This window comes from Nicotiana tabacum, chromosome 6 (genome assembly GCF_000715075.1).
Source record: "Nicotiana tabacum cultivar K326 chromosome 6, ASM71507v2, whole genome shotgun sequence".
NCBI lineage: Eukaryota > Viridiplantae > Streptophyta > Magnoliopsida > Solanales > Solanaceae > Nicotiana > Nicotiana tabacum.
Window position 1 is genome coordinate 56,889,018 of NC_134085.1, and position 26,842 is coordinate 56,915,859.

At 42.3% G+C, this 26,842-nt stretch overlaps 1 protein-coding gene across 11 annotated transcripts; it reads right to left on the reverse strand.

The window, feature by feature from the left end:
* Nucleotides 1–1,757: 1,757 nt before the first annotated feature.
* On the reverse strand, nucleotides 1,758–24,713 carry LOC107823982 (uncharacterized). 11 transcript variants are annotated; one of them, XR_012710365.1, is made up of 6 exons: nucleotides 23,291–24,713; nucleotides 22,744–23,125; nucleotides 12,106–12,184; nucleotides 11,037–11,107; nucleotides 3,083–3,150; nucleotides 1,758–2,037 (listed from the first exon to the last, which is right to left on the reverse strand). XR_012710365.1 is itself a non-coding variant. In XM_016650691.2 (5 exons), exons 2-5 carry the CDS (start codon nucleotides 22,744–22,746, stop codon nucleotides 20,616–20,618), a joined length of 345 nt encoding a protein of 114 aa, XP_016506177.1. In that variant the 5' UTR covers nucleotides 22,747–23,125; nucleotides 23,291–24,713; the 3' UTR covers nucleotides 20,057–20,615. The 11 variants fall into 11 exon arrangements, 1 of the variants encoding a protein (XP_016506177.1); XR_012710366.1 differs by lacking the exon at nucleotides 3,083–3,150 and adding an exon at nucleotides 9,041–10,519; XR_012710371.1 differs by lacking the exon at nucleotides 12,106–12,184 and having other exon boundaries at nucleotides 23,291–24,120.
* Nucleotides 24,714–26,842: the final 2,129 nt, after the last annotated feature.

A 26,842-nucleotide genomic window follows, 5' to 3' on the forward strand; every position in this document is an offset into this window, starting at 1 on the left:
TAGAGCTAAGCATTTCCCTCATTATCAACATAGGGCTAAGCACTGCCCTCATCTCATACAAGGCTAAGCATTGTCTTCCTTCATTCTCGCATGTGACAACGAATTATCTATTTCCTCTATCGAACAATCAATATCGCTGCACCAGTGCATTTCATGGGCTGAAATATCGCCACATTGTATGAAGATGTTATAGTCCGAAGGCACCATCTTCATAGCCTCAGGACAACATTCCATGGCCTAAGGATCTCAAAACTGCATGTCATTATCTAAGGGCGTCATAGTCTGAAGGCACTATCTTCATAGCCCAAAGACACCATTCCATAGCCTAAGGATCCCAAAGCTACAAATTATTATTCAAAGGTATTATAGTCCAAAGGCATCATCCTCATGGCCCGAGGAAATCACTTCATAGCCTATGAATCCTTTATTGTACGCCTCATGGCCCAGGACGTCATGGTCTAAGGACATCATCCTCATCATCCAAAGACAATTCTCATGGTCCAAAGAGAATTTGCATCATATTTAAATTTCCTTAATAACTATATATATTCACGTGCATCGTGTTTTAAATTTTGCAGATAACTCGGGAGTAATCTTCTACAAATAGGAGAAATTCTCACTCCGATTTCCATTCAAAACATTTACATCCCTTGATTTTCCACAACGTAACCGATAACCGACAATTGATTACATCTTCTCCAATAACCACCCCCCAAACATATTGTGTCACGACTCCGTAACATTCAATTTTTGCATTATTACCATCCATACCCTTCACCCGAATACTACCCTATCCAGAGAAAAATCATTCTTCGAGGTACATAGTCCTTTCATAACAACTCCATTGGTTTCATTCGCCATTGGATCCAAAACTATACGTGGCCTGATTCCCGTAAAATCAGGGATATGTAGGAAACTCAAAGAACCATCATTCAACCCATATATTTTAAGAACCTTATACTCCCATCCTCATTTATTCGGACAAAATTGATTATTATTTTCTTACCCGACAATTCTTTCATTATTTCTGGGTAAAGAAGGGCAGTTGTTGATACTCAATTTTGCCATCATATTTTATTTTTAATTTTTTTGTATTATTATCCCATTTCTATAACAAAAATTCATACAAATATTTTTTTATAATTTTTAAAGGCTTTTAAATTTGATTTCTTTCATTTTTAATCGTTAAATAATTATTAATAATTCTTTTAAATTATCCTTGGGTGATTAATCATCCAAATTAATTTCTTACACCCACATGCATATTGTAAAGTACTTTATTCCATTTTTAAATAATTATACTTGCATTTTTACACCATTTGCATATTATTTGTAATAATAACCTATATTCTATAAATAATTATATTTGTTGCATTATTTAGGTCAAAATAATATTTTTATGTTTTTGCAATCTTTATTCTTTATTTAAAAGGTGTTAAATTGCATAAATAACTTTTTATATATTTATTAAGCTATTTTATTAATTTATATTTTCTTAATTTTTACTTATTTTAATTCCAGCCCAATTTAAGCCAATTTCAAACCAAATAGGCCCAAATAACTGGCCCAAAGATCCTAGACCCTTGGCCCAACCACCCCTGGCCAAAACCAAATGAACCCGAAACCGGCCAAGACCTATTAAACGACCGTCACGACCCAAAATCTAACCATGTCGTGATGGCGCCTATCGTGATATTAGGCCATCCACTTATTTCCAAATACTCCAATTTTCAAATAAAAACTTAAGAAAATCATAATTTTAACAGAAATTTAATAAGATAAAAGTAGAAATTAAAATCCAGTAGAAAGAAACACAATCCCGACCTCGGGTGTCACTAAGTCATGAGCAAAAACTACTACATCTATTCGAAATAACATGACCAACACGGTATGAGAATATCCAAATAAATATACTAAAGGAAGATAAGGAAAGGAGAAGGCAGAACTGCGGTCGCCAAGCAGCTACCTCGTAATCTCCACAGAAAGTCTCCAACTGGTGTGATCAACAACCACTGTCGTGCCCCGAGATACCTGGATCTGCACACAAGGATGCAGGGAGTAACGTGAGTACACCAACTCAGTAAGTAACAAGTCCAAACTATGGACTAACGGTAGCGGCGAACCAAACCTCAACAGGCTGCAACAGTTAATTTTACTCAAAAGTAGATATGCTTACAGTTCATTTAGTTTCTCAGCAGTAATTAAACACAGTATGAACAATACAGAGTACAAAGCTCAAGAACCTCTAAGTACTAATGCACGGATAGTATGATCGATGTTACGTATAATACTTCCACTCATAGTGCTCAATCACTCGGTACTGTATATGGCCCATTCGGCCCATGAAAGATCCATCCTGGAATATATATACGTTATAGACTATAAGTCACCCAGTACCGAGGAAACAGGCCAATCCAGCCTCATGGAGAAGATCCATCTCCTTACCAGTACTTCGGACAAGATCCATGTCCAGGGAAGATCCATCCCTCAATATCATCAACTACGCTCACTGGGGGTTTAAAGACTCCGGAGGGGCTTCTCTTAGCCCAAGCGCTATATCAATGCCAGTGAAGGCATGATCAATATCTCGCTGTGGCGTGCAGCCGATCCTACACTGTCAATCAATATCAGGCTCTCGGCCTCACTCAGTTAATACTCTACAGTCTCACACACATGGGCTAAAATATCATGATACAAGCCCGGACAATGATATGATATGTCAAATAGCAATAATCGAGACTGAGGCATGATATAATATGCATGAACAAGACTGAGTATAGAATATAAATGAAGCTAATGACATGACAGCAAGAAATGACCTTTCGGGTCTCAATAGTGTTGGCGTGAAGCCTTAATATGATGATTATCATGATTTGCAGCTCATTAACTTAATCACATAATTACAACACAGATATCAGCATAAAAGAGTCACTAAGCGATGCCACGAAATGATTCGGGCCGTATATCTCATGGTGCACGCCCACTCGCCCATCACTTGGCATTGTGTCACCTCAATAGTAATCATAGAACACACAGTTCGGGGTTTCGAATCCTCAAAACAAAGTTTGGAAGCGTTACTTACCTCAAGCCAAGCCAAACTCTAGCCCGCGACGCCTTTTACTCTCGATTCGGTCTCCAAATGCCCCAAATCTAACCAAAATCAGCATACAACCATCAATATACGCTAAAGGAATGAAACCCATACGAAAATTGTCAATTTAACTCAAAAATTTCGAAATTCGCCAAACCCGACCCCTGGGCCCATGTTTCGGATTTCGATAAAAATCATAAAATTAGAATCTTCACACTCTTATGAGTTCATACATACTAAATACACCAAAATCTGACCTCAAATGCCCAAATCAAAGTCTCCAATTCAAAGCCTAATCTCCCAAGTTTCCTCCTTAATTTTCCACTAATACCATGATTTTTTTAAATAAAATTTTAAACTTTATTTCCTGCGAAAACATATACATGCACTAATCAGTACAAAAAACCCTTCACTATATAGTTGGACATGCAGGCCCACCCTATTTATACTACTTTCACTCTTCACTATATAGTTGGACATGCAGGCCCACCCTATCTATACTACTTTCACTAATCAAATCAACTACACACTATCAGAATCTAAGGATAAAAATTCAGTGTTTGTAGCTTCTTCTCCAAATTTAACCACATTGAACCCCTGCAATGTATATCTTGTACTATCATTCTCACCAACTCTTCAGCCTTTCTTTTCTTCTTTTTGAAAATCCTCCAATTCCTTTACCTGCCATATGTAGTATACAACTCCAGCTAGAATCATTCTATATATAACTGTGTCGGATCTTCTTCCTGTTGCATATTTACTGGCCCAACTTATTTCTTCAGACCATATCTTGGCTTTCCTTCCTATTCCAGCCCAATACAATACTTTCTCCCACACATTGCTTGAGTATTTGCACGTAAAGAACATGTGATTATGGTCTTCATCAGCTTCTTCACATTACACACACTTTGCATTCGTAATACTTCCCCATTTCATCAATCTGTCCTTTGTATATAACCTGTTCGGGACAGCTATATACATAATGAATAGCCACCTTGGACTACTATAGTTGTTGCATATTAATCTCTTCCATGTGACCTTTGTGAATTCACCCCTCATCTTGTTATACACCTCTCTGATTGAATATTTCTTCCCATTCATCACTTCTGCTATATTGATTCTTGTTTCTGTCAGGTTTTTCCCAGCTTTTAGTATCTTCTGAGTTGTCTCATTCATTGCTAATACCATGATTAAACAATGGGAAAATGGCTATAAACACAAATAATAAGGTTTAAGAAGCTTACTCAACTGAAACCCCTCGATTTCGTTGAAAAATCACAGCCCTAGCTCTCTTCCCGTCATCAAAAATGGTGAAACTTAGCAAAATTTCACGAAGGCATCTATTTATATGTTCCGCCCAGCGATACCACATCTGCGGTCCAATTCCCGCACTTGTGGGACCGCTTCTGCGCATAACCAACCCCTTCTGTGGTTTTTCATTTAATTGCCCTTACTGCACCTGCACTCAAATATCCGCACCTTCGCCTTCGCAGGTGAGCTCCCCTCTCCGCATCTGCAGCTTCTTCCTTCCTCAACTGTGGCTGCATCTGTGGCTTGGTCTCGCTTCTGCGCTCATCGCACTTGCAGCCTCCGAACCGCAGGTGCGGTTATGACAAAACTTCAGCAACTTCAGCTGCAAACTCCAACTCCTGAACTTCCCGATAACCATCCGAAATCACCTCGAGGCCCCCGGGACCTCAACCAAAAGTACGAACAAGTAACATTACACTATTCAAAGTTATACTAACCTTCGGAACACTCCAAACAACATCGAATATTCAAAACACCCTCGGATTCAAGCCCAAGATACCCAAAACTTCCAAATTCCGCAAACGATCAAACAAAGGGGGTAACCTTTTTTATGAGGGTAGGGAGTTTGGGTTGGTGTTCAGTGTACCGCACTTTGGGTACAAGATCGGAAATTCCATTCTCTTTTTTAACATCTAAAATCGAAGAAAAGAAAGAAGGGCGAGATAAACAAATAAAGAGCTAACTTTCTTTATTATTATGTAACATTATAAGGTTCAAAGTCTGTCAAACCACCTTCGAATGACTTGAAATTTTTGCACACACGTCACAAATGACACAACGGACCTACTCCAATCTTCGGAATTCCATTTCGACCCCTATATCAAATTTCCACCACCAACCGGAAAGCGCCAAAATTCTAACTTTGCCAATTCAAGCCTTAACCTACCACGGACCTCCAATTACATCCGATCACGCTCCTAAGTCCCAAATCACCTAACGAAGCTATCCGAACCATCAAAATTCACATTCGAGCCCTTTTACACATAAGTCAACGTCCGATTGACTTTTCCAACTCAAGCTTACTTAAAAGAGACTAAGTGTCCCAAACCTCTCCAAAACCACTACGAACCCGAACCAACTAACCTGATACCACATAATACAGCTAAACAGGACATAAAGAAGCAAAAATATGGGAAATAGAGAGGTAACTTATGAAATGACCGGTCGGTTCATTACATCCTCCCCCTCTTAAAAAAGCTTTCGTCCTCGAACGAGTCAAGAAACATACCTGAAGCCTCAAATAGGTGAGGATATCTGCTCCACATCTCCCGCTCGGTCTCCCAGGTAGCCTCCTCCATGAGCTGACCTCTCCACTACACTTTCACTGAAGTTATATCCTTTGATCTCAACTTTCGAACCTGATGCCCCAAAATAGCTACTGGCTCCACATCATAAGTCAAATCACAATCCAACTGAACTGTGCTGAAATCCAAAACATGGGATAGATTGCCAATATACTTCCGGAGCATAGAATCATAAAATACCGGATGCACACTCGGCAAGCTGGGTGGCAAAGCAAGCTTATAAGCCACCTCCCCAATCCTCCGAAGCACCTCAAAAGGCCCAATGAACCGAGGGCTCAATTTACCCTTCTTCTTAAATCTCATAACACCCTTCATGGGTGAAACCTTCGACAGAACCTTCTCCCCAACCATGTAGGACACATCACGGACCTTCCTGTCAGCATAACTCTTTTGTCTCGACTACGCTGTACGAAGCCACTCCTGAATCAATTCACCTTGTCCAAAGTATCCTGCACCAAGTCTGTACCCAAAAGCTGAGCCTCACCCGACTTAAACTAACCAACTGGAGATCTACATCGTCTCCCATACAAAGCCTCGTATGGAGCCCTCTGAATGCTTGACTGATAACTATTGTTGTAAGCAAACTCTGCAATCGGTAGAAACTGATCCCATGGCCTTCAAAAATCAATGACACAAGCGCGCAACATGTCCTCCAATATCTGAATAGTACGCTCAGACTGCCCGTCCATCTGAGGGTGAAAAGCTGTTCTAAACTCAACCTGAGTACCCAACTCTCTCTGCACAGCTCTCCAAAACTGCAAAGTAAACTGAGTACCTCTATCTAAAATGATGGAAACTGGGACACCATGCAAGCATACAATCTCTTGGATATAGATCAGTGCCAACCGCTCTGAAAAATAGGTAGTACACACAGGAATGAAGTGCGTGGACTTGTTCAGTCCATCCACAATCACCCAAATAGGATCGAACTTCTTCAAAGTCCGCGGGAGTCCAACTACAAAGTCCATGGTGATCCCCTCCCACTTCCACTCTGGAATATCTATCTGCTGAAGTAAGCAAGCCACCCGGTCTCTAATGCTCACATTTCACCTGCTGACAATTGAGACACTGAGCTACAAATTTCACAATATCATTCTTCATTATTTTCCACTAGTAATGTTGTCTCAAATCCTGATACATCTTTGTGGCACCTGGATAGATGGAATACCGCTAGCTATGGGCCTCCTCCAAGATCAACTCCCAAAGCCCATCCATATTGAGCATGCATATCCGCCCATGCATCCTCAACAGCCCATCATCACCAATAGTCACATTTCTGGTATCACCATGCTGAACTCTGTCCTTAAGGACAAGCAAATGAGGATCATCATACTGGCGCTCTCTGATGCGATCAAATAAGGAAGAACGAGAAATCACATAAGCCAATACTCGACTGCGCTCCGAAATATCAAACCTCACAAACCGATTTGCCAAGGCCTGAACATCAACTGCAAGAGGTCTCTCCCCAACAGGAATGAATGCATGACTGCCCATACTCACCACCATCCTACTCAAGGCATCGGCCACTATGTTGGCTTTCCCCGGATGGTACAAGATAGTGATATCATAATCCTTTAGCAGATCCAACCATCGCCGCTGCCTCAAATTAAGATCCTTCTGCTTGAACAAGTGCTGGAGGCTACAATGATTAGTAAACACCTCACAAGACATACCATACAGATAATGTCTCCAAATCTTCAATGCATGAACAATGACATCCAACTCCAAATCATGAACGGGGTAGTTCTTCTCATAAGGCTTCAACTGACGAGAAGAATAAGCAATAACTCTACCCTCCTGCATCAATACACACCCAATACCAACTCTTGAAGCATCACAATACACTGAATAAGAACTTGAAGCTGATGGTAACACTAACATTGGAGTTGTGGTCAAGGCATTCTTGGTCAAGGGTGATGCTATAGATGAAAATCCCTGAACGAACCGGTGGTAAATAACCCGCCAAACCAAGAAAGCTGCGAATCTCTGTGGCTGAGGATGGTTTGGGCCAACTCTGAACCGCCTCTATCTTCTTCGTATCAACCTGAATACCCTCACTAGACAACACGTGCCCCAAGAAAGCCACTAAACTGAGCCAAAATACACATTTGGAGAACTTTGCATAAAGCTTCTCCTCCCTCAATCTCTGCAACACAACGCTCAAATGCTTCGCGTACTCTTCCTGACTACGCGAATATACCAGAATATCATCAATGAAAACAATCACGAACGAGTCGAGATAGGGCTAAAACACGTTGTTTATCAAATGCATGAACGCTGCTGGGGAATTTGTTAGCCCAAAAGACATCACCAGGAACTCATAATGAACAATTTGGGATCCAAAAAGGTGTCTTAAGAATATCTGAATCCTTGATCTTCAGCTGGTGATACCCTGAACGGAGATTAATCTTAGAGAACACCCTCGCTCCCTGAAGTTGGTCAAATAAATCATCAATACGAGGAAAAGGATACTTATTCTTGATTGTGACCTTGTTCAACTGCCTATAATCAATGCATATCCTCAGAGAGCCATCCTTCTTTTTCACAAATAGGACAGGCGCACCCCACGGCGAAATACTAGGCCAAATAAACCCCTTATCAAGGAGTTCCTGAAGCTTCTCCTTCAATTCTTTCAACTTCGCCGGTGTCATACGATATGGTGGAATAGAAATGGGCTGAGTGACCGGTACCAAATCAATACCAAAGTCAATATCCCTGTCTAGCAGCATGCCCGACAGGTCTACAGGAAACACATCGAGAAATTCCCTCACTACAGAAACATAATAAATACTAGGTGTCTCTGCACTAACATCCCTCACAAAGGTTAAGTATGAAAGACAACCCTTCCCAACCATCCGCTGGGCCTTCAGAAATGAAATCACCATACTGGGAACATAATAAGTCAAACCTCGCCACTCAATTTGTGGAAACCCCGGCATAGCCAATGTCACTATCTTAGCATGACAGTCCAAAATAGCACGACATAGAGATAACCAATCCATGCCCAATATCACGTCAAAATCAACCATACTAAGCAACAAGAGGTTCACTCGGGTATCCAAACCCCCAATAGTCACTACATACGACCGATATACACGATCCACAATGATAGTATCGCCCACCAGAGTAGATACATGAACAGATGAAATAAGAGACTCGCGGGGCATATCCAAATAATGGGAAAAATATGATGACACACAAGAAAAGGTGGAATCGAGATCAAATAATACAAATGCATCTTTGTGGTAGACTAAGATAATACTTGTAATCACAACATCTAAAGCAATAGCATCTAGTCTGGATGGGAGGGCATAGAAACGGGCCTGACCACCACCTGTTCAACCTCCCCCTCTAGGGCGATCCTTAGCTGACTGAGCTCCACCCCGAGCTGATTGAGCGGGTGGGGAAGTAACTGGTGCTGAAGCCGAAGGCTGACTCCTCTGAGAGGATGAACCTCCTGTAAGACGGGGACAGAACCTCTTGATATGACCTAAATCTCCACACTCGAAGCAAACTCTTGTAGCAAGTGGCGGTGGGGACTGAAGAGAGCCCCACGCAACGGGATGCCCACTAGAAGAACCAAGCATAGATGAACCATAAACTGATGGTGCCTGATTCGAACTCTTATCTGGAAGGGCACTGAGAGACGAGTGACCCCGATGTGAACCGTGAAAACCATGGCCAGATGACCCACCATGACGACCTGAACGGGTTGGCTGAGTATGTCTGAATGGATGGCCTCTGCGGTGCTGAGACTGACCTCTCGAAGGAACACCACTGAAGCTACGAGATCCCCGAAACCTCTTGGCCTCCATCTCATCCCGCTTGTAGCGGCAAACTGACTCTATCTCTCTAGCAATGTCAACCACCTCCTCAAAAGGAGCGCCAGATACTCTCTCTCTCTGGTCAGAAAAACCTGTAGCTGATAGTTGAGGCCATCAACAAACCTCGTGATCCTCTCCCTATCCGTGGGAACTAGCTAGATAGCATGATGGGCCAACTCAGAGAACCTCATCTCATACTGCGATATGGTCATATCCCCTTGACGTAGCTGCAAGAACTGCCTGCGCAACTCCTCTATACAGGAATGCAGTACATACTTCTCTAGGAAGAGAATAGAGAACTGATGCCAGGTAAGGGGCGGCGAACCAACAATCCTACACCTTTCACAAGCCTCCTACCAAGTGAAGGCAGCTCCAGAAAACTGAAAAGTAGTAAATGAGACTCTACTAGTCTCCAGCATACCCATTGTACACAACATCATCTAACACTTATCCAAGAAATCCTGGGCATCGTCGCCATCTGCGCCAGTGAAAGTCGGAGGCTGAAGTCTACCAAACCTCTCCAATTGACGCTGCTCGTCTTTAGGAATAACTGGAACCACAATCCTGAGTAGGTGAAACTGGATGGGCTGGTGGTGCCTTCGGTGTATGGAGTCCCTGAACAACCTGCTCGGGTGTACGGGCAGCAGGAGTCTGAGTTCCTTCCCCGGCTTGAGAAATATCTATTGTAGTAGAAACTGTGACTGTTTGAGCAAGACTAGTGCACATAGTAGAATCTGAGCCAAAATCTCCTAGAGACCCGGAATAACAATAGGAACAGTCGGTGCCTGAGCTGGTGCTACTGGAGCATCCCTCACTGGAGACTGATCATGAACTGGGGCAGCGGGTGGATCTGCAAGTGTTGCCATAGCTTCTGTGCGGGCCACACTACTGCCTCTACCACGGCCACGACCGCGTCATCGGCCTCTAGCGGCCCCAATTGGTGGTATAGGTGGTCGTCCATCCTGACCGGTAGCACGTGTCCTCACCATCTGTGAGAGAGTAGAATAACAGAAGTTTAATACTAGGATCAACAGATTCACATGGCAAGAATTTAAGAATATGAAGTTTTCCTAAAGGTTCTACAGCCTCCCGAGGATAAATACAGACGTCTTCGTACCTATCCACGAGACTCTACTAAACCTGCTCATGACTCGTGAGACCTATGTAACCTAGGCTCTAATACCAACATGGCACGACCCAAAATCTAACCATGTCGTGATGTCATCTATCGTGATACTAGGCAAGCCACTTATTTCCAAATACCCCCTTTTCAAATAAAAACTTAAGAAAATCATAATTTTAACAGAAATTCAATAAGATAAAAGTAGAAATCAAAATCTAGCGGAAAGAAACACAATCCCGACCTCTGGTGTCACTAAGTCATGAGCTAAAACTACTACATCTGTTCAAAATAACATGACCAACATGGTCTGAGAATATCCAAATAAATATACTAAAGGAAGATAAGGAAAGAAGAAGGCGGAACTGCGATCGCCAAGCAGCTACCTCGCAATCTCCACAGAAAGTGTCCAACTGGTGTGATCAACAACCGCTGCCTGTCCCCGAGATACCTAGATCTGCACACAGGGGTGCAGAGGGTAACGTGAGTATAACAACTCAGTAAGTAACAAGTCCAAACTATGGACTGACGGTAGTGATGAACCAAACCTCAACAAGTTGCAATAGTTAAGTAACAAGTTGCTTAAACACAGTATGAACGATATAGAGTACAAAGCTCAGTAACCTCTAAGTACCAATGCAAAGATAACATGATCGTTGTTACGTATAATACTTCCACTCACAGTGCTCAACCACTCGGTAATGTATATGGCCCATTCGGCCCATGGAAGATCCATCCCAGAATATATATACATCACAGACTATAAGTCACCAAGTATCGAGGAAACATGCCAATCCAGCCTCATGGAGAAGATCCATCTCCATACCAATACTTTGGACAAGATCCATGTCCAGGGAAAGATCCATCCCTCAATATCATCAACTGCGCTCACTGGAGGTGTAAAGGCTCCGGAGTGGCCAAAACGCTATATCAATGCCAGCGAAGACATGATCAATATCACATTGCGGCATGCGAGCCCGATCCCATACTGTCAATCAATATCAGGCTCTCGGCCTCACTCAGTCAATACTCTCTAGCCTCACACATATGGGCTAAAATGTCATGATACAAGCCCGAACAATGATATGATATGTCAAATAGCAATAATCGAGACTGAGGCATGATATAATATGCATGAACAGGACTGAGTATAGAATATAAATGAAGTTAATGACGGGACAGCAAGAAATGACCCTCGGGCCTCAACAGTGTTGGTGTAAAGCCTTAACATGATGATTAGCATGATTTGCAGCTCATTAACTTAATCACATGATTACAACATAGATATCAACATAAAAGAGTCACTAAGCGGTGCCACGAAATGATCCAGGCCGCATTTCTCATAGTAAATGCCCACTTGCCCGTCACTTGGCATTGCGTCACCTCAATAGTAATCATAGAACACACAGTTCAGGGTTTCGAACCCTCAGAGCCATGTTTGGAAGCGTCACTTACCTTAAGTCAAGCCAAACTCTAGCTTGCGATGCCTTTTCCTCTTTATTAGGCCTCCAAATGCCCCGAATCTAACCGAAATCTGCATATAATCATCAATATACACTAAAGGAATGAAATTCATATGAAAATTATCAATTTAACTAAAAAATTCTGAAATTGGCCAAACACGACCCCCGAGCTCACATCTCAGATTCTGATAAAATCACAAAATAGAATGCTCACACTCTCACGAGTTATATTATTGATGATATGTGATGGCCTGGGGTTATATTATTGATGATATTCGTGTAGTGGTGTGACTTCCTTGTATGTGTCATGCATATTACGTGAATTGTTGTATTGCTTTTAATGTGCTATTCGGTGTCTCTGATATTAGTTGTTGATTTGAGTTGTGATCATACACTTGCACATGCATACACTGTAACATGTCATCTATAATAGTCCAGGAGTATAAATCTTGATGTTCATTGATCATGTGCATGTATTCTTGTATATCTGCCTTCTGTGTGTGGATTGGACTGGTAGCATGTTAGTTGTTCGTGCAGATATGGGATATTGTTACTTTTGGCATGTGAGTTGTCCGTGTAGAACCTGAGTTGTTTGTATGGCTATGATCGATAATGTGGGCATGAGATAGCATGTGTATATGATTCGTTATTTGGGACTCGTGATTTGTGATAGTTGAAGTATGGTACCTTGGGGTGATTCTTATTGTAATTCTTGTGGTAGAATGATTTGATGATTAGAACTATCACAGTTTTTCCTTAATTGATTTCACTTGTATATTATCTGTGTCTTGATTATTTTGTTGCTTATCACATTGTGTATAGTGAAATCAGGGGGGCCCGATTTCCCCATCATTATGATGCCCCGCGAACATGTTTCTCAAGGTTTGAGACCGACGTCGAGGTTCTCTATTGAGGACCATCAGGGCCCGACCTCGGGGCAGTGCAGACCAACGACTATATTAGAGACGAGGGGGGTTCCCAAGGCGTTTGGCTAAGACTGACAGAGCCTAGTAAACTATTCTAAACCCAACTCAGGGCGACATGACATCATGTCGAGCTGTCCCATCCGTACTCCTTTATCATTAATGTATTTTGTACTATGTTGGGATTCCCATCCTATATAAATGGGATCACAATCGTTTTATGAGACTCTGTTGCTCCAGCTACTCCATAAGAAATATACAAGAACTTTCTCTTTTCCCTCTAACATACTCTCTTGATATCATTGCTCTCATTTATCGTCTTCATACTTATTCTTCATTTATTACTTATCATTGGCCATAAAGAGCCTCCCCCAATTATACCATAACTGTTATCCCTATCATGATTTCCCTCAATAGCTCATAGCCGAGCCTTGAGATCGACCTCAAGGCCCGGAATCGACCAACCTTAGGCCCCGAGTGGCTAGCTTATCGGTTTGATTATAGCTCTCTCCTTAACTCCATTTCGTCTTTAAATCTCATATACTTAGCATCAACTGCTTAACAAACTAGCATAGAAATAGATCACATATTTTTAGAGTCCCATCAATAAATTTAATTGTTATTATCATTTTCACGGTAAATTGTTTGGCGCCCACCATGGGGCTAAAAATAATAGTGGTTTTTTCTTGCTGGTTTCGTCACACAACGCAAGTTATCTTTCACACCTGTTCTTGTCCAAGATCTTCAAATTTCAGGTTGTAATGCCTAACTCATCAGATAGAGGTGAAACCAACTACCTGGAAGACCGGGGAGAAAGTGATGTGGTTGTTCCATCCTGGGCACAAAAAGAGATCCCTCAGCACGTCGTTCATATGATTATTGGAGGGACCGATATTCCCCAAGGGCCCATGATCAAGCGGACAAAAATATCTGCCGCAATAGAAAGGCCAATCCGAGACCCCGTGGTTGAAGACACCCTCGCATTCAGCGAAGAGAATCTTGAGACCTTAACAGAACCATACAACGATGCACTGATAATCTTATTTCTTTTAAACAGTGTTCGAGTTAAATGTGCGCTCGTGGATCCAAGCAGCTTGGCCAACGTGATGAGGTTAGGGGTATTAGAGCAGCTTGGATTACTCAACCAGATCATACCCGCCTCTCGGGTCCTCCATGGCTTCAACATGACCGGCGAAGTAACAAAATGAGAAATCACCCTCCCAGTCGACACGTCCGGCACGGTTTAGTACACTAAGTTTCAAGTCATCAATGGAGACATAATCTATAATGCATTGCTTGGAAGGCCATGGATACACAACATGAGGGCAGTACCGTCAATTCTGCACCAGATGATTAAATTTTCGACAAAGGATGGCATAACGACCATATACGGAGAACAACGTGCAACGAAAGAAATGTTTGTGGTTTACTAGGAGGAGTCAACTCATGTACTCCCGACCTCGGACGTCTCTGGGAACATACAGACCTTCGAGGATGACGAAGAAGATTTCCTCTCTCCTCGAACTTTCGCTGCCCCCGAAGAGTCGGATGCAACAAAATCAACGATCGAAGATCTAGAGCAAGTTGTTTTGATCGAGCACCTCCCAAATTGTATGGTATATCTGGGAACGAGATTAAACCCCGAACTCGGAAATTTTTTTATTTAATTTCTTATCGATAGCATCGACTGTTTTGCATGGTCCAACTTAGACATGACAGGTATACCACCGGAAATAACATCCCACCGATTGAGTGTCAACCCCAGGTTTAAACCGGTAAAGCAAAAAAGAAGACCCCAGCCCGAGATAAAACACGCATTCATCAAGGATGAGGTAATGAAACTCCTTAAAATAGGGTCCATTAGGGAGGTAAAGTACTCCGACTGGTTGGCCAACATAGTGGTGGTACCCAAAAAGGGAAATAAGTTAAGAATGTGCGTAGACTATAAAGACTTAAATAAGGCGTGTCCAAAGGATTCGTTCTCGTTGCCTAACATCGATCGTCTGATCGATGCTACGTCCGGCCACGAGACCCTCACCTTTCTCGATGCCTATTTGGGGTACAATCAAATTCAGATAAACCCCAAAGATAGGGAGAAGACCTCGTTCATCACAAAGTATGGTACCTACTGTTATAATGTAATGCCTTTTGGACTGAAAACATAGGGGCCACATACCAACGTTTAGTTAATAAAATGTTTGAGAGTCAAATAAGCAAATCCATGGAAGTTTATATTGACGACATGCTAGTTAAGTCCCTATGCGTAGAGGACCATTTAACTTATTTGTAGGAAACATTTGACATCCTCAGAACTTGCAACATGAAGCTCAACCCCGAGAAGTGTACCTTCAAAATAGGTTCAGGCAAATTCCTAGGCTTTATGGTATCAAATAGGGGAATCGAGATTAACCCCGATAAAATCAAGGCCATCAAAGAAATCGCAGTGGTAAATAATGTAAAGGTCGTGCAATGGCTAATGGGTCAGATAGCGGCTTTGGGCAGATTCATATCTAGGTCATCCGACAGGAGCCATCATTTCTTCTCCTTACTCAAAAGAAAGAACAACTTCGAATGGACTTCGGAGTGCCAACGCGCATTAGAAGAGCTGAAGCGATATCTGACTAGCCCACCGATGCTCCATACACCAAAGATGGATGAAACACTATATCTATACATGGCCGTATCCGAGATAGCGGTAAGCGGCGTGCTAGTTCGAGAAGAGCAAGGTACACAATTACTTGTTTATTACGTAAGCCAGACCCTAGGGGATGCTGAAACTAGGTATCCACACCTAGAAAAATTGGCTCTCCCATTAATAAGTGCGTCGCGAAAATTGAAACCCTATTTTCAATGCCATCATATTTGTGTTCTAATGAGATACCCCCTCCAAAGCATATTGCATAAACCCGAATTATTGGGTCGATTGGCCAAATGGGCCATCAAACTCTGACATCGAGTATCAACCTCGAACAGCCATCAAGTTTCAGATTTTGGCTGACTTCATTGCCGATTTCTCGCCCTCCCTCATGCCCGAGGTAGAGAAGGAACATTTACTCAAATCAGGCACGTCTTCCGCAGTATGGACCCTGTTCACTGACGAAACCACAAACGTGAGAGGTTTCGGACTAGGTATAGTCCTAAAGCCACCCACGGGCGGCGTAATCAGACAATCCATAAAAACTACAAAATTGACTAATAATGAAGCTGATTACGAGGCTATGATTGCAGGTTTAAAATTGGCCAAAAGCTTGGGAGCCGATACCATCGAAGCAAAATGCGATTCACTCCTGGTAGTGAGCCAGGTGAATGAGAGCTACAAGGTCCGAGAAGACAGGATGTAGAGATATTTGGAGAAACTCCAAGTCGCATTACGTCGCTTCAAAGAATGGACTTTAGTCCATGTACCTTGAGAGCAGAATAGCGAGGACGATGCCCTCATAAACTTGGGATCATCTGTTGAAGAAGACGATCTACTCCACGGGGCTATCGTTCAGCTATCTAAATCAGTAATCAAGGAAGGTCATGCGGAAATTAATTCCACCAGTCTAACATGGGACTGGAGAAATAAATATATTGATTATTTGAAAGATGGAAAATTGCTCGAGGATCCAAAGGAATCGAGGGCCATGCAAACCAAAGTAGCCCGATTCTTGCTCGATGAAAATAACTTTGTACAGAAGAACTTTTGATGGCCCCCTAGCAGTATGTCTGGGGCCAGGGGATACAGATTATGTACTCCGAGAAATTCATGAGGGCATTTGCGAAAATCATTCCAGTGTCGATGCCTTAGTCTGAAAGGTAATCAGAGAAAGCTACTACTAGGACATCATGGAAAAGGACGCCAAAGAATTCATCTGGAAGTGCGACAAATGCCAGAAATTTTCCCCGATGATTCACCAACCCGATAAACAGTTGCACTCGATCTTATCACCATGGTCGTTCATGAAGTGGTTGATGGACATCATTGGACCCCTGCCAACGGCACCAGGTAAGGCTAGATTTATTTTATTTATGACTGACTATTTCTCCAAATGGGTGGAAGCGCAAGCCTTCGAAAAGATAAGAGAAAAAGAAGTCATCAGCTTTATCTAGGACCACATCATGTGCCGATTCGGGATTCCTTCCGAGATAACCTGTGATAACGGGAAGTAATTCATCGGGAGAAAGGTAACACAATTCCTTGAGGATCACAAAATCAAGAGGATCCTATCGACGCCCTACCACCCGTGTGCGAATGGCCAGTTCGAGTCCACAAACAAAACCATCATCCAAAACTTAAAAAAAAACTGGAAAGCGCCAAGGGAAAGTGGAGAGAAATATTGCTAGAGGTACTATGGGCATACCGAACAACTTCAAAATCGAGCACAGGGGAAACACCTTTCTCTTTAGTATACGACACCGAGGCTTTGATACCAGTGGAGGTCGGGGAACCGAGCACCAGATTCCAACACGCCATTGAGAGCTCGAACAATGAGGCTATAACAATGGCTCTCGAATTGCTGGATGAAATACGAGAAGCCTCGATAGTCCGAATTGCCGCCCAAAAGCAAAGGATCGAAATATATTATAACAGGAGAACAAACCTCCGATATTTCGGATTTGGAGACTTGGTTCTAAGGAAAGTCACCCTTAACAGCCGAAACCACAATGAAGGAAAGCTGGGCAAAACTTGGGAAGGACCGTACCGCGTCCTCGGAGTAGTCGACAAAGGATCCTACAAGCTCGGCACCATGGAGAGCGAATAGCTTCCAAGCAACTTGAACATATCAATGCTAAAACGATATTATTTCTAGGGCATCCGATGGAAAATTTCGAGAACATCCTCGAGCACCCGTTGCACTCTTTTCCTTCGGCCGGATGTTGTCCCTGAGAGGGTTTTACCGGCAAGGTTTTTAACGAGGCAACGGCCATATGGGGCCTGAAGGAGATTCAACAAGTGTTCGACATTTATTTTACAATCCACCTCGAATACTAGGGGTCCCCCCCAGAAGGTAATCTACTCGGGAAAGCCAAGGCACCCCAAATAGGACCTTGATAGGGAAAATAATGTACCGGGCCAAATTGTCGAACAAACCGTGCCCGTATATAGCAGCCAAGCTTTTAACGGCAAAAACATGTGTACTTGTATCAGGTAATCAAAGAACACTTTTTATCAAAGCGCTTCAAACATCAAAAGAAACTCGACATTTCAGCAAAGAGGACTCCTCTGTCAAAAATGTCCCAAACACTCGGAGACAAGCATCAACAATTCGACATCTGAACGACTCCCCGGTCAAAACTCCAAAATCGTAAGCCCTCAACGAGGCAACACCAAGATCGTAAAGCGTCTGCAAAACTGAAGGTGCCACGAACACCCGGAGACCGATGCCGAAATCTCAAAAAATGTGCGACCTCAGGGTTGTGATCTCCAAAATCATAAGCCCTCGATGAGGCAATGTAACGTTTGCAAACAATATCTCCCGAGTCAAGAAGCCCTCAATTACTCGGGGACTTCCGTCAAGCGCCACCTCCATCGACTTGTTACAACCCGAGGCCATAAGACCCAAGCTGGTAGACTCGGTATCGTAAAATCTACATAAGGCAGCAACTATATCTGTAAGACCTCAACAGCATGTAAAACCTGTAAGACCTCAACGGCATGTAAAAACTGTAAGATCTCAACGACATGTAAAAACTGTAAGACCTCAACGACATGAAAAACTTGTTAGACCTCACTAATGGAATAGACCCGATCCTAAAGTTTCGGCTATATATCAAACTTGTAAGACCCCTAAAAATGCATACCCTTGATATAGATGCCGAAACTACATCATTTGGGACTCAAAGGCTTCGGTCAAACACAAGTGACTCTGGTCACACGGCTGTACCAGCCAAACTAACTCGACTCAGGGACACCCGACCATCGCTACAAGGCGTAAGAGCCATTGTCGCCAGCCCACATAGGCCTTCAATTACTCCAAGTTTACTTCAGAAAGAACCAGCTAAACATGCTACCCTCGGCATAGGCAAAAGAGCTTTGACCACATCGGCCCCAAATCACAGGTTTTGAGCTACTCAGCCTCCAAACCAAACCTCCTGAGGTGCTCAAATATCGCCGCAAGTTACTCGAAATTGAGGTTCTTCTTGAACCGATGACGGGTCAGGTAAAAATTACTTCAAAAGCCCTTAATAAGAGGATAATAAAGCCTACATAAATGGTCACATCGACCAAGCACGTAAGAGCCATTGTCGCCAGCCTAATGAGCCTCAGGACCACACACACTAAAAGGTCACATCGACAAAAAACTTAAGACCCACTGTTGCCAACTTGAAATCTGAAAACTTGAGGGTCAAAATGAGCTCGAGTCGTAACCTGATTCGGAGACCGGACCCAAAATAGTTAACTATACATGCCTAAGGGCAAAGCGTAAAATGAGCTTGAGTCGTAACCTGATTTGGAGATCGGACCCAAAATAGTTAACTATACATGCCTAAGGGCAAAGCGTAAGAGCCATTGTTGCCAGCCTAATGAGACTTAGGGCCACACACACTAAAAGGTCGCTTCGGCCCAAGGCATAAGAGCCACTGTCGCCAACCCACACAAATTCGAAAACTTGAGGGTCAATTGAGCTCGAGTCGAAACCTAACTCGGAGACTGAACCCAAAACATTTAACTACATATGCCTAAGGGCAAAGCGTAAGAGCCATTGTCGCCACCTAATGAGCCTCAAGTCCATGCACATGAAAAATCGCTCCAACCCAATGCGTAAGAGCCCAAGGGCCAACTCAAAATTCTAAAACTTTGAGGGTTAGATGAACTCGAGTCGAGATCCGACTCAGAGACCGAGCTCGACCTAATAAAAACACCTGAAAGCAAAATACAAGAGCTCAAATGGCAGCTTACCCTAAGAAGTAACTAACCCAGTGTGTACGAGTCACTGTCACTAGTCCCGATGATAGTGAAGCCCGGGGTCTAACCCGAAGATGGGATCCTGGTTCGAAAGTCAAAGAACATCACATAGTATTTCTGAAAAGCAAAAAGGCAGGAAGGAACAAGAAATAAATACCCTTCTTATAACCTCCAGGGGGATATTTACAAGTCTTGAAAAAACCATTATAAAGAGAGGACCAAACAGAATCTTAATCTACCATCGAAAGGGAGGTCTCTGGTGTCTCCACCAAAGGTTGCGTCCCGACGACTACGGGTCCTTCAGAAGCCTCTGTTCGAAGGCCTCTTCCCCTTAGGGGGGTCCGCCTTCTCTTTTATCACCTCCTGAGCCACTGCTCGGCGCACCCCCTAAAGCAAGCAAGGCATTATTTCTGTTCTCTAGGGTCTCCATTCTCTCAAACTGAGCAGGCAAAATGATATCCCCCACATATATATATCCATAGCCCGAGTCAACCTTTTCTTGGCCCCCTCGGGTGCCCCTCCGGCTTGGGCACTTGTCACAATGGCATCTTCTCCATGCAAAGATATAAGCGTCTCGACTTCGGTCTTGATCCTAGATAATGCAGCCACCAGCTCACAATGGAAACCTCTGTACTTGCCACTATCCTCCCACGCCTCACTAAGCTGACGCCCAACTAATATCACCTTCTCCTAGAGGGAATCCCTCTCGGAAGATATCTCTCTCTCACGCCATTTGAGTTCAGAGACTTCAAAGTCTCTGGCCCGAAGCTCCTTCCTCAGCTGGGCACGCTCCTTCTCAAACTGCACAAATCAGATCTGAGATGTTAAAATAGTGGGATCTGGCAAAACATTCAGATAAAGGCAAACGGGGACTAGATAACCTGCTCAGTAAGGAGAGCCTTCTCACGCTTGAGGCGGATCACCTCGACCTGACACCGAGTGAAAGTCCGATTGAAAATCACCTTGGCCTAAAGCCACAAAAAACGACAAGTTAGAAAGAAAAAGGTCGAGGCAACCGAGGCCCGAGCGATAGACATGGAAAGCGAAGATTACCTGCTTGCAAAGCCTGCTCATTTCACTAAAGATGAGGGAAGCATCAACCTCAGGAACTCTCTCAAAAATGGTTGGGAGCCTTTCGAGCACATCTCCGGCTTTGACATGCATCCCCGCATCAGGAGATTCTTCCCACGGGGCATCCTGCACTCATTTAAAAGGTAGGGTCATTTACTGTGGAGAATCAATCACGACCACAGCACTGGCAAGGTCAATCACGGCAAACCCTTGTCTATTCGGGGTCCCTAAACTAGGACCCTCCAAACCACCTAACGAAGGCAACTCAGATCGAGGAAAACTCTGACCATCGACCAGCTCGGGGTTAGAACCCGATACTCCCTCAATTGTTTCTCCGCCACAAAGTGGGGCCGCAACGGCATCAATATCCGGCTCGGAAGCCACCATCTTTATGGCCCTAGGATCGCCCAGGATTATCCCTTCCTCGGGTGCCATCGAGAAGTTGTTTTCCTCCTCACCCTCAACTCGAGGGTTTCCCACCATTTCTGGGGTTAGATCTGCCGAGTCGGCCTTAGTCTCTTCCGCCTTAATCCTCTTAGATTCGGAAGCTCCGTCCAATGGATCCCCTTGTCTTTTATTCCCTTTATCGGGTACCAAACTGCCCCCCCCCCCCGGGGTAATGCTCCTTCATCTAGGGGATTTCCCCCAAACCTACACAAAGGCAAGAGGTAAGCACTGTCACACCTCCTTTTTACACCCCGAGGGAGGGTATATGGGAGTTTTTTCAATTAAAGTGACATTATTCAAAATAGGATTATTTAATTTATCAGAGTCGCCACTTGGAATAGTTTATTTGGTGTCCCATTCACCGGTTTATTTTAAAATCCCAAATCGAGGAAATTTTTATTTTTTTTAAAAGTCCGCGAACCAGAAATTCTACATAAGGAATTCTGTTAACCCGGGAGAAGGTGTTAGCCATTCCCGGGTTCTGTGGTTCTAGCAAGGTTGCTTAAACTGTTAATATTGGCCTATTTTCTGATTAATTACTTGTTTTAAACCTATTGTGTATTTTAGCTTTATAACTGTCTTCTAATTATTTTAACCGCTTTTAGGATTTATGGAATTATTTCTTGAACAAGTTACAATTATCGTACACTTGTCGTTTTGGAACACACCGCAAACCACGCTACATGAAATGCACCCGCGATTCGCGATATGTTTATTTTTGTTATAATTTCGAAGTTGGTATGATCGGGTCACATGAAATGCACACCCAAATTGGGGATTACGTATTACGACTATACCACGGGAACCGTACCCATATCCGTGATGATTTAAAATTAATCGGGCCTAAAGCAAGTTATTATATTCATAATTATTGCTTAATCTCCTAACATCTCGATTAATTGTAAAGAGTCAGTGAGTTATGAGAGATTTTGATTAGAGAGGCAGTGTTAGTCTATTACACCCATTTTTCAAACAATTCAAGAACCAGACATAAAACTTGACTGAGACAAAGATATTCTACATGATTTAGCAACAAAAAATAATAGAGAACTCAATTCACACTTATTTTGCAGAAGCATTGGTTCTTGGTTAAAAAGAATTCTAAGCAATTCAAAGGAGAAATTTTACAACTAGATAGACAAATTAAGCATGCAGAATTGCATTACAAGGAAACAAAAAGTCAGAGCAAGCAGGACAACTGTAATTCTAGTAAGATCCTCAACTATTCATCTTAAGTTTGACATAATATGTATTTATTTAGAGAGGAAAATTAATACGATATCAAGCAAAAGGCACATACCATGGTTGAGCCAAGAAAGTACTAGACCATGAAATATGAAGCTGAAAATTCTGGAGTTTCTCCCTTTTTATCAATATTATGAAACTTTTCCAATGTATTGAGAAGAAATCCCAAATAAACCAACCAATACAATTGTAAATCTCAAAACCCAATGCAAACGCAGAGAAAACATATGTGAAGCTAAAGGATGCGGAACTCGGATGACCTCTATATCCGTGTTTTTTACGAAAAAATTGCTCTCAATTTTGCTTTAATCTCCATTTTTTGTTCCTTTCCCGATCTAGCATTTTCTTGTTTTCCCCCTCTCTTTCCTTTTTTAGCTTTTGCTTTTTGTCTTTTCTCTTCTCTTGTGACTCCCTCCCCTCCAAATTTCGTTCCAGACCTAGAAAACGTGAATAAGTGAAATCAAAATTCAAATGTTATAGCAACATGAGAAACAAACTAGGAGATAATCACATATTCAAATAATAACAAGTGAATATGCTAAAAAACCATCTAGAATTACACATCAAAAACTAGATCTGAAGGCATTTTAAGGAATACATACCTAGCTGCACAAAGTTCAAATTTAGAAAAGGAAAAAGCCGAGTAAAGGCCGACATCAGAAATCGGAGCTAGCAACGCAGTGAATCAGCAGTAGAGCAGCAAAATTTCAGACCCATGAAATCAACTTCCACAACTCGTACAAACCAGAAAAGGAGGAGTTGAATTTCGAAATTAAGTTTTCTTCAATCTTCTTTTAGAAATATCAGTTCTTCTTTTGGTTTTTTCAGCTTTGTGATTTTCAGATCTTCATTTGAAACCTTAGCTTTGTTTCAGCCGTTTGTTTAGAGAAGGGGAAAGCTGGTAGCGTTTCTTTTTCAGTGGGAGGGAGTAGAAGTTTTTGAAGCAGCCATTTTTGGCTGAAATCGATTTTCCAAAGAAATGGGGATCTGATTTTGAGGGAGATATGGGGAGTCCCTATGGTTTTTTAAGGAAAAAACAAGAGAAAGAAGAAGGGAAAGGGAGCTGCCTAGAGCTGATGGAAATGGAGCCTCTTTTAAGGGGTGAGGAAAGATTTTTTTCTGTCTAAAAATCTGATCTCTACATAGGTCTAAGTCTAGGTTTTAATTAAAAGGGTAAGGAGTTTGGGTAGGTTAGAGAAGTGGGCAGGGCATTTTTAAGGGAACTGGGTCATGCAAATTGGCTCATATCCGAATTTAGACCCAAAATGGCTTAATCCCCCTTTTCTTTCCTTGTTTTCTTTTTCTTTTCTTTAATTTTAAAAATCCTAATTCAATTAATTAAATCCTAAATTAATCTATTTTTGTGGAAATTAAAATTCTTTATCTATTTCTAACATTAAACAACTAATTGACTTAAAACTAAATAATAATGCTAATTTTCAAGACAAAAATCTAAATATGTAAAAATGACCATTTTCGTAATTATTTTGCTTAGTAAAACTAATTCCTACATGCAAATGAAACTAAGATGGGAAGAAATTAAAACGTGACAATTTTATGCTTTTTTCTATGATTTTAAAATTATTAAAAATGCATGAAATGCAACTAAATAAAGAAAAATCCTAAAAAATTAAAATTATTTTGGTATATTTATAGGAGTTATTTTCATGTAGGGCAAAAATCAGGTGCTCACAGTTGCCCCTCTTTGCTTAGAAAAATAAAGAGTTTTCCGACAAAGATAAAGTGAGCAATTACGAGCAATTTTTTCCCGTTTGAAACTCCATTTGGAAGTATTTTGAAAAGGTTTGACCGAACCTTGTTTCAGAGGTTGCCTACATATCCTTGACTATAAAAGAATCAGGTCGATGTAGTTCTGGAAGTTTTGGTAGCTGGGACTACCGAAGAGCTGTGATTTCACTGTTGTTGCTGCTGTTTCTGCTTGCTGAGCTCCTTATTCCACCAAAATGATAAATGAAAATCTAAACTAACTAGGCCTATCAACTACGAGTTACAAGATTCCTATCTATAAACCTTCTAAAGCTTGATCTTGAGTCTTGGCTGGTTCTTCCTGCAGACTCTGATCCGAATCTTGATGCTCGTTAGCTGCAAACGCTGGTTCATTTTTCTTCAACTCTTCGGATCAAGGTGAGACATGCAAAGCTTGTGACTTCAATCATATCTTGGGCAGTCCGCATCTTTTCTCGTTTCTGCACTTAGAGTTCAACTTCTTTTCTTGTTTTTCTTTTCTTTTATTTGGACTGAGACTTCTTCTTTTGGTCATCTCAAACCTCGTGCATCATGGTAAAAAACCTATTCAGTTACCAAAATAAACAAATGAACAAAATATTTCTGCCCCAGTTTTCACTAGAAAAAATTCGTGAGTTATTGCAACAAAAATCTAAACTATTTCTTTATTGCAAGCAAAAAAAATCAGGATTGTGTATCCTTGAGGAAAAGAGATTAGGGAGCGGAGACCCTATATCTAAAATGAAACCAAATAGGGGGAGGCCCTAAGTTGGAAAGATTACCAGGTTATGCTGGAAAAATGACCGGGTTATGCCGGAAAGGTCCTTGGGTTATGCCGAGGAAGGACATCGTGTTATGCCGAAAAAGAAAAAAGGTCCTTGAATTATGCCGGGGAGGTCCACGAGTTATGCCGGGAAAGTCATCGGGTAATGCCTAAAAAGAAAGAGGTCCTCGGTTTATGCCAGGGAGGTCCACGGGTTATGCCGGAAAAGTCATCGGGTTATGTCGGAAAAAAAAGGTCCTCGGGTTATGCCGAGGAGGTCCACGGGTTATGCCGGAAAAGGTCCTCGGGTTATGCCGGGGAAGTCCACGGGTTATGCCGGGAAAGTTATCGGGTTATGCTGAATAAAGAAAAAGGTCCTCGGGTTATGCCGGGGAGGTCCACGGGTTATGCCGGGAAAGTCATCGGGTTATGCTAGAAAAGAAAAAGGTCCTCGAGTTATGTCGGGGAGGTCCATGAGTTCTGCTAGGAAATTCATCGGGTTATGCCGGAAAAGTCATCGGGTTATGATGGGAAAAAAAGGTCCTCGGGTTATGCTGGGGATGCCCACGGGTTATGCTGGAAAAGAAAAGGTCCTCGGGTTATGCCGGGGAGATCCACGGGTTATGCCGGGAATCAACTAGGGAGTAAACCCAGTAACGGAAAAGACTACCAGGTTATGCTGGGAGAGGTCCACGGGTTATGCCGGGAGAGGTCATCGGGTTATGCCGGAAAGGTCCTCGGGTTATGTTGGGGATCAACTAGGGGGTGGAACCCTATGTTGGAAAGATTACCAGGTTATGCTGGCATCAGTTAAGGAGTGGGACCATATGTTGGAAAAGAAGCAGCTAGGGATTGGAGACCCTATACTACCATGATTTTAAATTTTTCTTCTTTCTTTTCATTTCTTTTTTTCTTTTTCATTTTCATCATCATTTTTGTTTTCTTCTTTTTTTTTTCAAAGAATGAGTCAATACGGGAAAGAATTTTGGAGGAGACTTCCCTTTTGGGTTGTTGTTGCAAAGCTATTTCTAACCCTTGCGCGGTTTCTTTTTGGTTGCACGTGCTTCTGGCAAGGTTGCTTTGGATTGCACATGTTTCCTGTATTTCAAACAAATAATGATTTGTTAGTTTGAAATGGTGGTTGGTTTTGTGTCCTTGAGCGTTTCAGTCATTTGATTTCGGCTTGGCTTCTTTGATGAAGATTTCAACTGCAACTGCTTGTTCCTTGAGGACCGATTTCATTTCTGACCCCGGAGAACCTCTGATTTTTTCAGACTCTACCATGACGATTGGTCGGTGGGACTCAACCTTATCGACTTTATTTTGCCTTCGTAGGCCTTTCCCTTCTGACTACTTTTTCTTTTCTTTTTTATTTTTCTTTTTTTTTCTTTCTTTTTTTTAACTTCGGAGCATCGGGGAACTTTTGGCTCCTCAAACTTTTCTGCAACGGCTAGTCGCGTGGGACTTAACCTTTTCCAATTTTATTTCGCCCTCGTAAGCCTTTCATTTCTAGCTTCTTTCTTCCAACTTCAATTTCAGAGCATTTTGGGTGCCTTGGCTTTTCAAACCATTGCCAAGACGGTTAGTCACGTGGGACTTGACCTTTTCAACTTCATTTGCCTTTATAGGCACTTCAATTTGACTT

Bases quoted from the DNA above. Each gene is read 5' to 3' on its own strand.
- LOC107823982 (XM_016650691.2), bottom strand. The intron at 20,894-20,978 runs GTAATCTTCGCT...TTGTGGCTTTAG, and splicing joins TGAGCAGGCTTTGCAAGCAG to GCCAAGGTGATTTTCAATCG. The intron at 20,727-20,806 runs GTTATCTAGTCC...TGATTTGTGCAG, and splicing joins AGGCTCTCCTTACTGAGCAG to TTTGAGAAGGAGCGTGCCCA.